The 13,497-nt window shown below is 48.1% G+C and overlaps 1 protein-coding gene across 1 annotated transcript in view; it reads right to left on the bottom strand.

The window, feature by feature from the left end:
- Positions 1-441: 441 nt before the first annotated feature.
- Positions 442-13,497, bottom strand: part of LOC311237739 (heat shock 70 kDa protein 4-like) — a gene marked incomplete at its 5' end in the record, with an annotated part of 49,317 nt that continues 36,261 nt past the window's right edge. Inside the window, 3 exons of the mRNA XM_084325714.1 lie at positions 442-579; positions 761-865; positions 2,102-2,200. Coding sequence (XP_084181840.1) covers positions 505-579; positions 761-865; positions 2,102-2,200 — 279 coding nt within the window. The 3' untranslated portion in view covers positions 442-504. The remainder of the gene's footprint in view (positions 580-760; positions 866-2,101; positions 2,201-13,497) is intronic.

The raw sequence follows: 13,497 nt of genomic DNA, 5'->3' as shown, positions 1-13,497 counted from the left end.
AAACAAAAATGTATCAGACAATGGGGTGGGAACGGGGTGGAAAGGAATCCCGAGCTGAGCACGACATAAGAGCAAAACGGCTGCCGTGCGAATATGGTCAATTGAGACACTTCACCAGCTCCGACACACCTGGGCTGCGTCTCAATCTGAAAACATGCTACCTTCCCTCTAACGTTGTCGGATTCCACGGAAGTGCTCTTTAAACAATTCAACAGAGGCTACAGTAATAATCTTGCCAGATGGTTTCAGAGGGGGGGGGGGGGGGGGAAAGGTTTTCCTCCACCGTGTCATCTGCCAGGCGAGGAGGATGATGATGATGGCACCGGTGAGGAAGGGTGCGCTTGGTTCAGACTGATGCGCAAGCCTGGAGGGGGGAGGGTGGGGCTTATCCACTTGTTTAATCAAGGTCAATGTCAGGCTTATCTGTGGATTCTGAGGTGGGGTCGCCCGTGTTTTCAGCTGATCACTTCTCGGTACCGTTGTCCTGGGCCTTCTCCTGCCCGTTCACCGGCGCATTCTGCTCCACCACCTTGGGCTTGCAGGCTTGGTGGCAGTGGGGTTACAGTCAGAGAACAGCTCCTGGAGAAGGAAGGGCATGTTGAGAAACACACACATTACATCAGATATGGACATATTGGACCTTGAGAATAGGAGAATGTAAGCAAAGACCACAATACGATGATATTTAATGTTAAGAGGATAAGGCCAGTGTAATTTAATTGTTTTCTTATTGAGATCAATAAAGGAATATCTTATCTACCATAATGGTCAACTTTAGCTCGGACAGTTCGTCAATGTACACTTGTTGTTTCTGTTCGTCCCCTTCATACAGCCACTCCTCTGTCTTCTCCAGTTTATCTCTGCCCTGAAAAAGAGTAACCACACATCATTAATAAAACAAGACAGAAACATCAAATGTGGTGTCCTCGGATAAATAAAGATGACCAATACTAGTCATACGACTTTTAGTTTTGTCAACGAATAAATTAGTTGACTTAATAGATATAGTCAAGTTAGACCGCGCTCACAAATTCTAACACTGGGTGCTGTAATCCCATAAAGTTCAGTATATCAAAAAGCAGGGTAGCCGGATCAGCACTCGACTTAATAGAAAAATCCTGTCCTCTTTTCTTGATTCTCCAATCACAACTGTTGCTTCCCTCAGACAGACAAAGAAACAGTTCAGGATCAAGAAAATGCTCTTTATGTACAAATGGGGACGAGGGGACATTTATGCACATGTACTGGGACTGCCCACCAGTTAAGATATTCTGGAAAGAGGTGACCCAGCAATTATCAAATCTCGTAACTTGGAATATACCTGTACACCCCTCTGTATTACTGTTGAATGATGTTTTTGAGTGTGCAGTACATCCACAGCTAAAGAGATTGGTTTTATCGGGTATCACAGTGGCTAAAAAGCTGATAGCATCACGATGGTTCCAACCGGAAAAAATGTGCCGAAAGGTCTGGATTATTACATATCTCGATGTGATCTATCAAGAAATATCTACAGCAAGAATTTTGGGTCTCAATGAATCCAAAATGACATTGTGGTTAGAAGTGGTGGAGAAAATAAAAGCTAGCATATAATGGTAATGTCTGGTTAGGAGCGAGGGAAAATGGATGGATTATCCAATGGGGGGTCCGGGAGGGGGGGGGGGGGGGTACGAACTGGAGCATATGTGTGTAGGTTTTTAGATAACAGGTATTAAGGGTATATCCTATATATGACAATTAACTAAAATGTGATTTCATTGGATGTGCACTGTCAACTAATGCTTGTGTATCTTATCGTGTGTTGTCATGTTTGTTTATGTGTTTGTTTAAAAAATAATAAAAAAAAGAAAATCCAAAAAAAAGAAAGGAGGGTGGGGTTTGAGATACTGTAGGTCAACTGTGCAGAAGGTCCTCTTTAAATCTAGTGAGAGATATGCCTGTAATTCCTTAACATAAAAAGGACTATTCAACGAACAAAGGCCTTGGTGGAATAAGAACTTAATCATCTAGGAGGCGACAACCCTAGTGATATTATGGCCATTATATCATATTTGGCGTTTTTCTTTTTTACATTTAGTTATCCACAGAATAGATTACTCACATCGCCAAACTTGTCCAGCATGTCGAACAAGTATACGGAAAAGTCATTCTTGGCATTGTTCCTCGCTTTCTCCCGCGTGTCCAGCATGATCATGAAACGCTGCAGATATTAAACAAACAAATGATAAATAACCAATATGACCTTTTCACTGCCGACTCAGAAGAAGCTTCTATCCCCAGGCCATCAGGATGCTAAATGACAATAATACTATGTAACAAACCATCAAATACACTCACAGCACACACGCACACACTCACTTTAAACAGACAACTCACTGCAGCACCCACTTTAGACACCTACACTTTATATTTATTGGTAAAGAATTTGCACTACAACTCATACCTCATCACACCTTACTGTAAATTGTGCCTAAATTGTACCTCATCCCATTTCTGCATTGTACTGTATATTGTAACTCAGTTACATATATTGTATATATGTACATTGAACACTTTGTCTAGGTACTTGACTTCTATTTTATACTTATTAAAATCTATTTTTATCTAGCACAATCTCTGGAGCAAAACCGAAAGAAGCATTTTATATAAAAGTATTTTTGTATGACAACTAATAAAGAAACTTGAAACTAAATCCGTGTTATCAAACACAAACACAAAAATGTATCATATCAGTTTATCATATCAGGATGAAATTATGATATTGTCGAGCAAAATCCTATCATCTAAATTAAATTGTGGAGGGATGTTTTATGGGACACTTTGTGAGACGCATGTGCACGTGTGGCTCTCTGCATCTCCCGAAATCATTGCCTCAGCATTATCCACATCACGCCGCTTGCACTCGCAAACTTATTCACAACGATGACACACGCCACTGCTAAAAGAGGATGTGATCTGGTGGTCTAGCGCCCACTTGGGGGCCACACTGCTCCTTATGTTGACTATTTCAGCCAGCCCAAACTACTTTTTGTGTGCCTTGTACTAAATGTGGCAAATGGCTTCCTCATAGGCGACTCAAAGAAGCCGTGTCCTACGCCAGGGCTGATAGTTGGCCTCGTTACGGCTCTTCGGCGCGCACGTGGCTCAGGGTACGGAGCTATTGCAGAGCAAACTGGCTACACAGCTGGCGTCAGCTGCCTCAACACAGTGACACCGCTAGCTCGTCTAGCTAAACACTTGCAGGTGGAATCGGCTTGAACAAAACACAAAATACCAGAGATATTAATGAATGCTTCCAATAATAAGAGAGACGCAATGTGGGGATGATATCCTGCACGCATGATGAGTAGCTGCTATCAGTGTTAAGGTAGAATCTGTGATGCCGCCAACCAGTGACCTCGAGACAAAAGAGCTCCGCTTTGTTTACGTGCGGGTTGGAGTTTAGTAACTTATTATCCTGTGAATTTCTCCAGACCTCTCTTGGTAGAGCCTGAGAGCTCTTGGTACACTGAAATCCAATCCACACAGGCCAAAAAATAATATAAAGTTAACGAAGCACAATAGCAAGAGGGGCTCTTTTGTCTAAAGGTTGCGGTTTAACGACAGTACAGATTCTATCTCAACTGTCTTGTCAGTTGGTCTCCTATTAGCTAGTGTGTCTCCAGCTACTCTTGAGCGCATAGCTGCGTTGTGGGTCTGGAGGGTTTTGTGTTTCCCTAATGTGCAACATCAGCACATTCGCACTCAAAATGGACAACAATGTGTTCAAGAGGGCAAATATGAACCGTGTGGTGGCTGTGCACATTGTTCTATGCGTTATTGTCAACATAGCCTACAAAGACAAAAACCTACAATGCATTTCTCCTACTTACACGTATGGTCCATCTAGCCACCATATGTAGCTCATATCCAAAAGTTATGGAACTACATTGTTGTCAAGTCACCAGAGCCGTACTGTTGCATTGGTCAGCATAATTAATCGTTGATTGATGAACATGGTTATTGTAATTGACTGAGGTATAATGTACCTATGCGATATCATTCCGTTTACTGTACATCGATTGATTGATAGAGCTTGTTGCCTTTTGAAGTACATTTTATAATAACTACAATGCCCCTGTTTTTTATGATAATACATTACAATATGGAAATATGAGTTTGCAAGCTGTATGTAATGATTTTAACATATGATGGGACTGTATGGCTTTCCGATTCAAAGCTCCTAATGGTAGGAGAGAGTAGGAAGAGTATTGAGAGCAGAACAAATGCATTGTAGGTTTTGGTCTTTTTGTAAGCTATGTTGACAATAAGAAAACAAGAAAACTATTGGCTACTGGCTTTATCCTTTAACCCTTTCACTACCACACTACAGACGGTTAACCGTGATAAGTCGGGTTAACTCGCCAGCGGTTGGGCGCCAGACCCGAGATTTCTCAGGTTTTGGTCGTTTATTCGATATTTCTATTCATTATTCATCCAGGGACCTTGGTGTTACCATAGGGAATGAGTGAGATCGCCAAAGTGCAACACCGGCCGCATCCAGCTAGACGGCGGTATCGAGCACCCTTTGTAACCTTGCATCTTGGCCTGTGTAACCGCCTCCCCCCTTTCATGCATTCATGATGAAACCTAATACCTATGACATAGATGTGATTTGGGAATAGTAGCGTGTACAGGCAAGAAACGGCAACGTTTATAGTAGAATTGACGTATACGGCTATAAATCAGCATTTCGGGAATTACCCCAGACCGCTCTAAAACCACACTTATATTCACCACGGTATAACACGGGAACGTATGGATGGAAACATTTATTGTATTTCACAATATTGAACGATAGATAGGTGATGTCAAATGGGCCATAGTATTGTATCTGTAACTGAGGGGTACAATTCCCTGACTGTATTGATAAGTATGGTATCATTAAACCACTACCTGCTTTATGTACTTTAAATACTGGCCACACAGTACATGATGTAGATATGATGAACACTTTCCCACCTGATGAAACGAAGTCCACACAAATGTATAAATCGAATATTTTATATAGCAAAGGGTATATACAACGTTCACTTAATGACATTTATGATTTGAATGCACTTGTAAGGCAAATGAGTATTCGTTGGTAAATCAACATTGAATGTCCAATCTCTGGTTACGCAGGGAGCAAGTATACAACCTGGTTCTTTAGGGAACTATAGCGATGGTACTTAAATGATTATAGCTGGATACACTAAAGGGGGGTCCCGCTGGTTGTAAGTCAGTAAGGGGGGGGGTTAGGAGAGCCGCTGGCGATATCCCATCTGGCCGATGATTTCTTGGGAGAATTCAGAGTGCTGAACACGGTGCCCACAGAACCTCGGTCCACAGATGAATACAGCTGGGCCCTCTTGTAGACGGTAGCTGCCGGTCCACAACGAAGAGACGTGAGGCGACCTCACTCGGGGTAGAGCGCCGTCTCACCTGGACTCCTCTCGGGGGGGTAGTTCCAACACTCAGCAGTGTTGGCTGTTATCCATGGCATAATCAAAGCACCCAAAGCACGTAGATAATCCAAGCCGTGTAAGGCTCGCCGTCGTCCGGGTGAAGTAATCCAATGTACAGGTCCACTCGTCCTGGCCCAGAGCTCCTCGGATGCAAGCACCACACGTGGTCTGCCCAGCCTGGTTAAGACTCTAGATAACGCCAGGAACGATGGGGGTACTGCTCACTTTATAACTCTAACCGAACGATGCACCATACATAATAGACTATTATTAACTTAATAGAAATACGTCCCACTCGACGGTATAGTGCCAAACTATGACAATTCAACTATTAATCCACACGATGTCTCAATGCCTATTCTGAGGCCAAGTAGGCCATACTGCACCACACGTGCGTCGTGGGTGAGGCTTCACGTCTGTTACTAGGTTGGAGGGTAAAGGACTAATGGACTAAAAGAAAGCTCTACTTTACTTGCGCCATATATATATGCGCTGTGAACAAATAGTACCATTCGTATTTCGCCAGACGTATTCCTACGCGGAACCGGGCTTGTAACGACATGTTCGTCGGCACGATTGAACTTGAACCAAGGGGCTTGGCTGCTGGCGCCAGGTTCTCGTCCAATGGTAGAATGAAACTATTATGGGCTGTTAGTAGACTAAAGGGATATTCAGTGTATATGTACAAGGAATATACAGGGGATATCAAACGATATACAAATACTATTAAATATATATCCATAAATAAATATATATATTCGGTTTAATCTGATCCTTCACAACAGCCGCCCCCTAATTAGTCCCACCTAATTAGCTAAGCAGAGACAGATTAACCGCACTGTCTACCACTCAAGGTCCGCTGTAAGGGTCAGTCAACTCACAAAGTCATGGGGTCATGGTCGTCATCGATAGTGTCTGGGAGTCTGGGCAGTTCTATTAGCCTCGCCACGGGTCGTGTGTAAGTTCGCCCTTGGACGAGCACCTCGGCTGCTCGGACCTTGCCATCGGCACCGGTGATCACTTTGCTTACGCGGCCAGCCGGCCACATAGCTCTGGGTAGTGACTGGTCGATAATCATGACGACTGTTCCTTCTGTCAAATTGTCTCTCTCTTTTACCCACTTCTGGCGGGTCTGTAGAGACGGTAGGTAGTGGAGTAGAAAGCTGTTCCAAAACTTGTCAGCTAGTACTTGACTGTACCTCCACATTCTTCGGCCGTTCGCTTCTTCAGGCCTGTACATTGTCTGGGGTAGCGCGGGGTCCAGCCGCCCCATCAAGAGTGTGTTGGGGGTGACTGGGTCGACATCTGCTATATCACTGGAGACGTAACCGAGGGGCTTCGAGTTCAATACTCCCTCGATCTCCGTGAGGACTGTCATTAGGACTTCTTCCGCCACAGTCTGGGCCCCAAGCACGGCGTACAGGGCTGTCTTTATAGAACGTACTTCTCTTTCCCAGGTTCCACCGAAGTGGGGTGCGTTCGGGGGATTAAACTGGAAGTCAATCTGGGATGGAGCGAGGTGGGTCTTAAGTTCTGGGCCCATAGCTTGGAAGCTCTCTCTCAGCTCTCTTTCTCCGCCTTTGAAGTTTGTCCCGTGATCAGACAACAATGTAGACGGTTTTCCTTTCCGCGATGTGAATCTTCGGAAGGCCATAAGGAATGAGTCTGTGCTCATAGTTGGAAGGAGTTCGATATGTATCGCTCTGGTGGTCATGCATTTGAATACAATACCCCACCGCTTCTCGGTTCCTCTTCCTTTCTTTATATACAACGGGCCAAAACAGTCCATGCCTGTGGAGTGGAATGGCTTGTCGCCGAGTCGGAGGCGACAGGGAGGTAGGTCAGCCATCCGGGGTATGCTGGGCTGCGCGCGCCACTTTCGGCAGTCTAGACAGGTTCGCTGGAAGCGTCGCACCGCTTCTCTTCCTTGAAGTATCCAATAGCGACGTCTGATCTCCGCGAAGACTCTCTCTGCTCCTGCGTGGTGTACATCCTCGTCGTATTTCTGTATGATCAGCTCTGTGACCTTGTGTCGGCTGTTCAAGACTATCGGGTACTTAACGTCATCCGGTAGATCGGGGGCTCTCCGCAGGCGACCACCCACTCTGATGAGATTATGGGCGTCGCTCTCGGGTGCCAGGTGGAGCAGTCTGCTGTCTGATGGGACGGGCTTTCCTCCCTGTAGACAGTCTAGCTCGTCGGGGAACGAGTCTCTCTGGGCTCGTTGTAGTAGAAGAAGTTCTGCTTCTTCGTAGTCAGCTGCTGAAATGTCGGCAGTGGACTGAATCTCTGGGTGGTGCCACAGGAATGTCCCCAGCTGCGCACTCTGTAGGGTAATGCAATCATCTATGTTGGGGTCTGTGGAGGCGACTGTGCTCAGTCCACAGAACATAGGTTTCTTGTTCTCAGCCTCCTCTTTACTCGCTTCCCGTGGGGTGGGCGTAGGCCACTCTTCTTCCGGGAGCTGGAGGAACTCTGGTCCGTCACTGTAGATGTTGCGACGGGTGAGGTCATCTAGGGACATTCCCCGGGTGATGACGTCAGCTGGGTTGTGTTTGGTGTCCACATACCGCCAGCTCGCTGCTTCTGTTAACTCTTGAATCTCGGTGACTCTGACTCCCACGAAGACCTTGTATCTGCATGAATCAGACTTGATCCATGTGAGTACTGTCGTGGAATCTGACCACAAGATTGTTCTGTGCACCGGAATGGTGAGTTCACGTTGGATTAACGTGGCTAGATGCGCTCCTGCTAGGGCTGCGCAGAGCTCTAGACGCGGGATAGATTGTTGCTTTCGTGGGGCTATTCTTGAGCGAGCCAGGATGAAAGCAGTGTATATCTCTCCTCCCTTCTCTTGGGCACGCAAGTAGGCCACCGATCCATAGGCTACTTCGGAGGCGTCACTGAAGACGTGTAGATCCATCTTGCATGTCTCTGGCCTCACTGTGGGTGGGAAGTAGCTGCGGCGTATATTGACGCCTGGGAGTGAGCGGAGCTCCGTCTCCCACTCTCTCCATGTGGAGGCAAGGTGTGCGGGTATTGGGTCGTCCCAGCCCTGGTCCTTGTCCCATAGTGCTCGTACAATCATCTTTGCCCTGGTGGTGTAAGGTAGAATACATCCCAACGGGTCATATTGTCTGGCGAGTGTTCTGTACACACTCCGTCTGGTGGTCGGTATCGCCGTCGACCTTCCCTGCTCCATGGTCAGGGGTTTGTGTCTATAGTGGAGCGAGTCTGTTTTGAAGCGCCAGACTAGTCCTAGTGTCATTTCTTGGGCTTCTCCTGGGATGGTCGCCATCCAGGTCTCGCTGCTGGCAGCCTTGTCCGCGGGGGAGAGGCTGCGCAATACGTGCGGATCGCTGCTGGCCCACTGCCTGAGATCAAAGCCGCCTTTGATCAGGGAGGCGCGTAGCTTGAGTAGGAGAGCCTCGGCTTCTTCTTGAGTCGAAATGCTTTGTAAACAGTTGTCCATGTAGAAACTGTTCTTCACACTGTGTCGGACCTCTTCATCTGCTGCTGGGTCCTCTGCGACCTCTGGGTTGAGGTTGCGCAATACTGGGGGGTCGCTGCTGGCCCGCTGCCGGAGATCAAAGCCGTCTTTGATCAGGGAGGCGCGGAGCAGCGCACGACGTCGCCAGTAAATTTTCTTCTCGACATGCTGCAGGAGTGTGGTGTCTCCTTCTGTCACTCTGGAGTGGAGGCAGCTAGTGGCTGCTGTTCGGTTGAGAGATTTAGCGAGGGGGCCTTGTAGTGTCCACCCTAGGCGGGTCTCGACTGCTGCAGGACAGCCTCGGGGTCCTGTATGGACCCGGTCAATCGGGACGATGAGGTCTGCATGGTCGGAGCCTATCAGCAGGGTCGGGGTGGCGCCGTCTATGAGCGGGATAGGTAGTTGACGCAGGTGCACATATTTATCCATCAGCTTGGCGATGGGGTAGGTGTACTGTGATAGTCCTATTTCTTGGCTGGTGAAAGCATTTGTAATCCTATACCGTCGCTCTGGCTGCCCGCTTGCTGCGATAGTGAAGGAGACATTCTCGCCCTTTATCGTCTTTAAATCTCTTCTTATTGTCCGAATCGTCATTTGGTTCTCGCTCCCCCGCAGTCCCAGCTGGGCCGCAGCGGACGCGAGCAGAAGGGTCTTCTCTGACCCGTCATCAAGGACGGCGTAAGTGTCCATGACTTTATCTTGGTAGCTCAATGTCACACGGACTACCTTTAAGAGCACTTGGGCGCCGCTGCTGCTGGCGGGGTCAATGTACATGACACTTGCCTTGGTGCTGCTCGATGGTGCAGGTGCAGGCCTTCTTCTGTTACTGTCGTGTAGTACATCTAGATGGGCTCCGTCACACCGACTGCACCTCTTCTTTAGGCGGCATTCGGCTGCCATGTGACTGCGCGCACATCGGTAACAGCGCCTGTTGGACTTTATCCATTGACTCACTTCTTCTGCATTCATCTTTGTGAACAGGTCACATTGTGACAGCCAGTGTTCCTTCTCGCAGTAGGGGCACACCATCTTCCACTTCTCTTTTCTCGAGGGGGTACTGTGGTTCTTACTGCTCGGTACTGATTCTGATTGGTGCATGACAGTCACCGATCTTCTTCCATCGTTTATTCTCCTGGGTCCCTCTCTGGAGCTTGGTGTGCTCCGCACGAACGTATCCAGTCGTAAGCTGCTGACTTCTCTCGCCAGGAAGTCGGCTAGATCGAGGAGGGATGGTTCGGGACCGTTAGGATCACGGTGGTCTCTCTGCCGCCTGAAGCGCTCTTGTCTGGCGGGTGGCAGCTTCTCTAAAATCCTCTCGACGTTAGAGTTGGCGTATAGCTCGTGCATACCCTTTTCCCGTTGCGCTCCCAGCATCCCTACCAGGGACTGCACTTTTATAGACAGGTCGTCTAATGAGCGATTGTCTGTTGCTGGGGGTAGGCGATCAATATGCCTTATCTCTTGGATTACGTAATCCCATATACGTCCATATCTCTGGTCCAGCGCTGCTAGAGCCGCGGTGTATGGGGTCGTAGAGGTGGCATAGGCTAGCGCTATATTGTGCGCTCGCGGTACTTTCAGGTGCTTCAGTAATATTGCATACTTGTGACGTTCATCAACGACATCCACCATCATTGTCTCTAAGCACATCCGGAGCTCCGTGTACTGTGCTCGATTCTCATAGGTGAAGTCTGGAAACGTCGGTGTGGCAATGTATGACGCCGTGGATGGCTGATACATCGGCGAGCGTTGGGGGAGAGACCTCCTAGGCGAGTCTCCTCTTGCGCCTCTCTGTGGGCTGGTACCGGCAGGGTACCATGGCCCGCTGGTCCAGGTGCTATTCCTCTGGGCTGGTCGTGCGTCGTGCTCACCCGTGAATAGAGTCGGGGGTCTGTAGCGCAGCGCCGCGGGGGTATAGCCTGGGCTGTACTGGACCTCCTGGTCCGGTGGAGTACTGTGCTGTCGTCGGGCTTGGTTCTCCTCCTCTCCCTCTTCTTCTTCTATCAGGTCCTCTAGATCCTGTAGTCGTTTATTTAGCTTCTCCGCAGTGTATGCCGCTCCTTCCTTGTAGCTGGGTCTCGCTTGGACCGGTCTGGGAAGGGGGTCTGCGGGGGGTATAGGCTTGGTCTGTTGGTCAAGTTCAGGGTCGCTTGCTCGGTTAGGAGACGCTGCCCTTGACTGTTGTCTCGACGAGTTCCTTGAACCCCTGGCGGAGGGAGAGGGTGTTGCCTTGAGGATCAGCTGCTCCATTAGTTGCGCTTGTAGCTTGTCGCGCTCGGCTTGTAGTCTGTCGCGCTCGCCCTGTAGTCTGTCGTGCTCGGTTTCGCGCTGGATGAGAGCGAGGTCGCGCTCTGCCTCTCTTTGGGCACCGTCAGCGGCACGCTGGGTGTCTGCTCGGTCTCTTGCCATATTCTCTTCCGTCTGAAGGCGTCTCATCTCCAGGCGTATGCGCTCTTCTTCGCTCCGTTGTTGCGCTTGGAGTTGTTCGCGCTCGCTAAGCGTCTGTGCTTGGAGTCGATCGCGTTCACCCTGAAGTCGATCGCGTTCACCCTGAAGTCGATCGCGTTCGGTAGAGGCTGTCAGGCTGACGAGGAACGCCTGTGATAGCATCCTCTCCGCTTCGCTGGGGGAAGACGGTTGTAGAGGTGAGCCGCTCCTGGCTGTACTCGTTGGGGAGTCCCGGAGCTCTATTTCCTCGGCGCTCTCCTCCTCTTCTTCCGTGCAGAGTTCTCTCTCTGTAGGGTTGTCTTCCTCCCGGGGCTGGTCGGGGACTACTTCTTCGGTATTGGCGGGGGGTAAAGGCATGTCAGCTCCCTCCTGGTCCCCACCGTGAGCTTGGTCAGTTACATTAGAACCCACTAGGGCCTCTGTGGTCGGGGTAACCTGTTCGTTAAGGTCAGACATAATTTTACTTTCTACTTTTACCGCGTTTACCGTTTGTCGAAGGCTAGGTAGTTGACTGACAGCGTAATCCTCTAAGTACTGAGGTGTCTGTCGTCTGCGCCGCGGGCGTTCTACGTTAGGAGGACCGTTTCGTGGAGTGTTCATCATAGGCCATTTCAATATTAATAACACTATATTAATATTACACTAGTTACCATCCGGCTCGAAGGACCAATTGTAACTGAGGGGTACAATTCCCTGACTGTATTGATAAGTATGGTATCATTAAACCACTACCTGCTTTATGTACTTTAAATACTGGCCACACAGTACATGATGTAGATATGATGAACACTTTCCCACCTGATGAAACGAAGTCCACACAAATGTATAAATCGAATATTTTATATAGCAAAGGGTATATACAACATTCACTTAATGACATTTATGATTTGAATGCACTTGTAAGGCAAATGAGTATTCGTTGGTAAATCAACATTGAATGTCCAATCTCTGGTTACGCAGGGAGCAAGTATACAACCTGGTTCTTTAGGGAACTATAGCGATGGTACTTAAATGATTATAGCTGGATACACTAAAGGGGGGTCCCGCTGGTTGTAAGTCAGTAAGGGGGGGGGTTAGGAGAGCCGCTGGCGATATCCCATCTGGCCGATGATTTCTTGGGAGAATTCAGAGTGCTGAACACGGTGCCCACAGAACCTCGGTCCACAGATGAATACAGCTGGGCCCTCTTGTAGACGGTAGCTGCCGGTCCACAACGAAGAGACGTGAGGCGACCTCACTCGGGGTAGAGCGCCGTCTCACCTGGACAGTGTTGGCTGTTATCCATGGCATAATCAAAGCACCCAAAGCACGTAGATAATCCAAGCCGTGTAAGGCTCGCCGTCGTCCGGGTGAAGTAATCCAATGTACAGGTCCACTCGTCCTGGCCCAGAGCTCCTCGGATGCAAGCACCACACGTGGTCTGCCCAGCCTGGTTAAGACTCTAGATAACGCCAGGAACGATGGGGGTACTGCTCACTTTATAACTCTAACCGAACGATGCACCATACATAATAGACTATTATTAACTTAATAGAAATACGTCCCACTCGACGGTATAGTGCCAAACTATGACAATTCAACTATTAATCCACACGATGTCTCAATGCCTATTCTGAGGCCAAGTAGGCCATACTGCACCACACGTGCGTCGTGGGTGAGGCTTCACGTCTGTTACTAGGTTGGAGGGTAAAGGACTAATGGACTAAAAGAAAGCTCTACTTTACTTGCGCCATATATATATGCGCTGTGAACAAATAGTACCATTCGTATTTCGCCAGACGTATTCCTACGCGGAACCGGGCTTGTAACGACATGTTCGTCGGCACGATTGAACTTGAACCAAGGGGCTTGGCTGCTGGCGCCAGGTTCTCGTCCAATGGTAGAATGAAACTATTATGGGCTGTTAGTAGACTAAAGGGATATTCAGTGTATATGTACAAGGAATATACAGGGGATATCAAACGATATACAAATACTATTAAATATATATCCATAAATAAATATATATATTCGGTTTAATCTGATCCTTCACAACAGTATCCATAGCTATAATATAGAATATACCGTAAATCC

This window comes from Notolepis coatsorum (assembly GCF_963971535.1).
Source record: "Notolepis coatsorum genome assembly, chromosome: 12".
NCBI classification, from domain to species: Eukaryota; Metazoa; Chordata; class Actinopteri; order Aulopiformes; family Paralepididae; genus Notolepis; species Notolepis coatsorum.
Note: the sequence above shows the minus strand (reverse complement) of the source record. Positions and strands in the feature narration are given on the sequence as shown.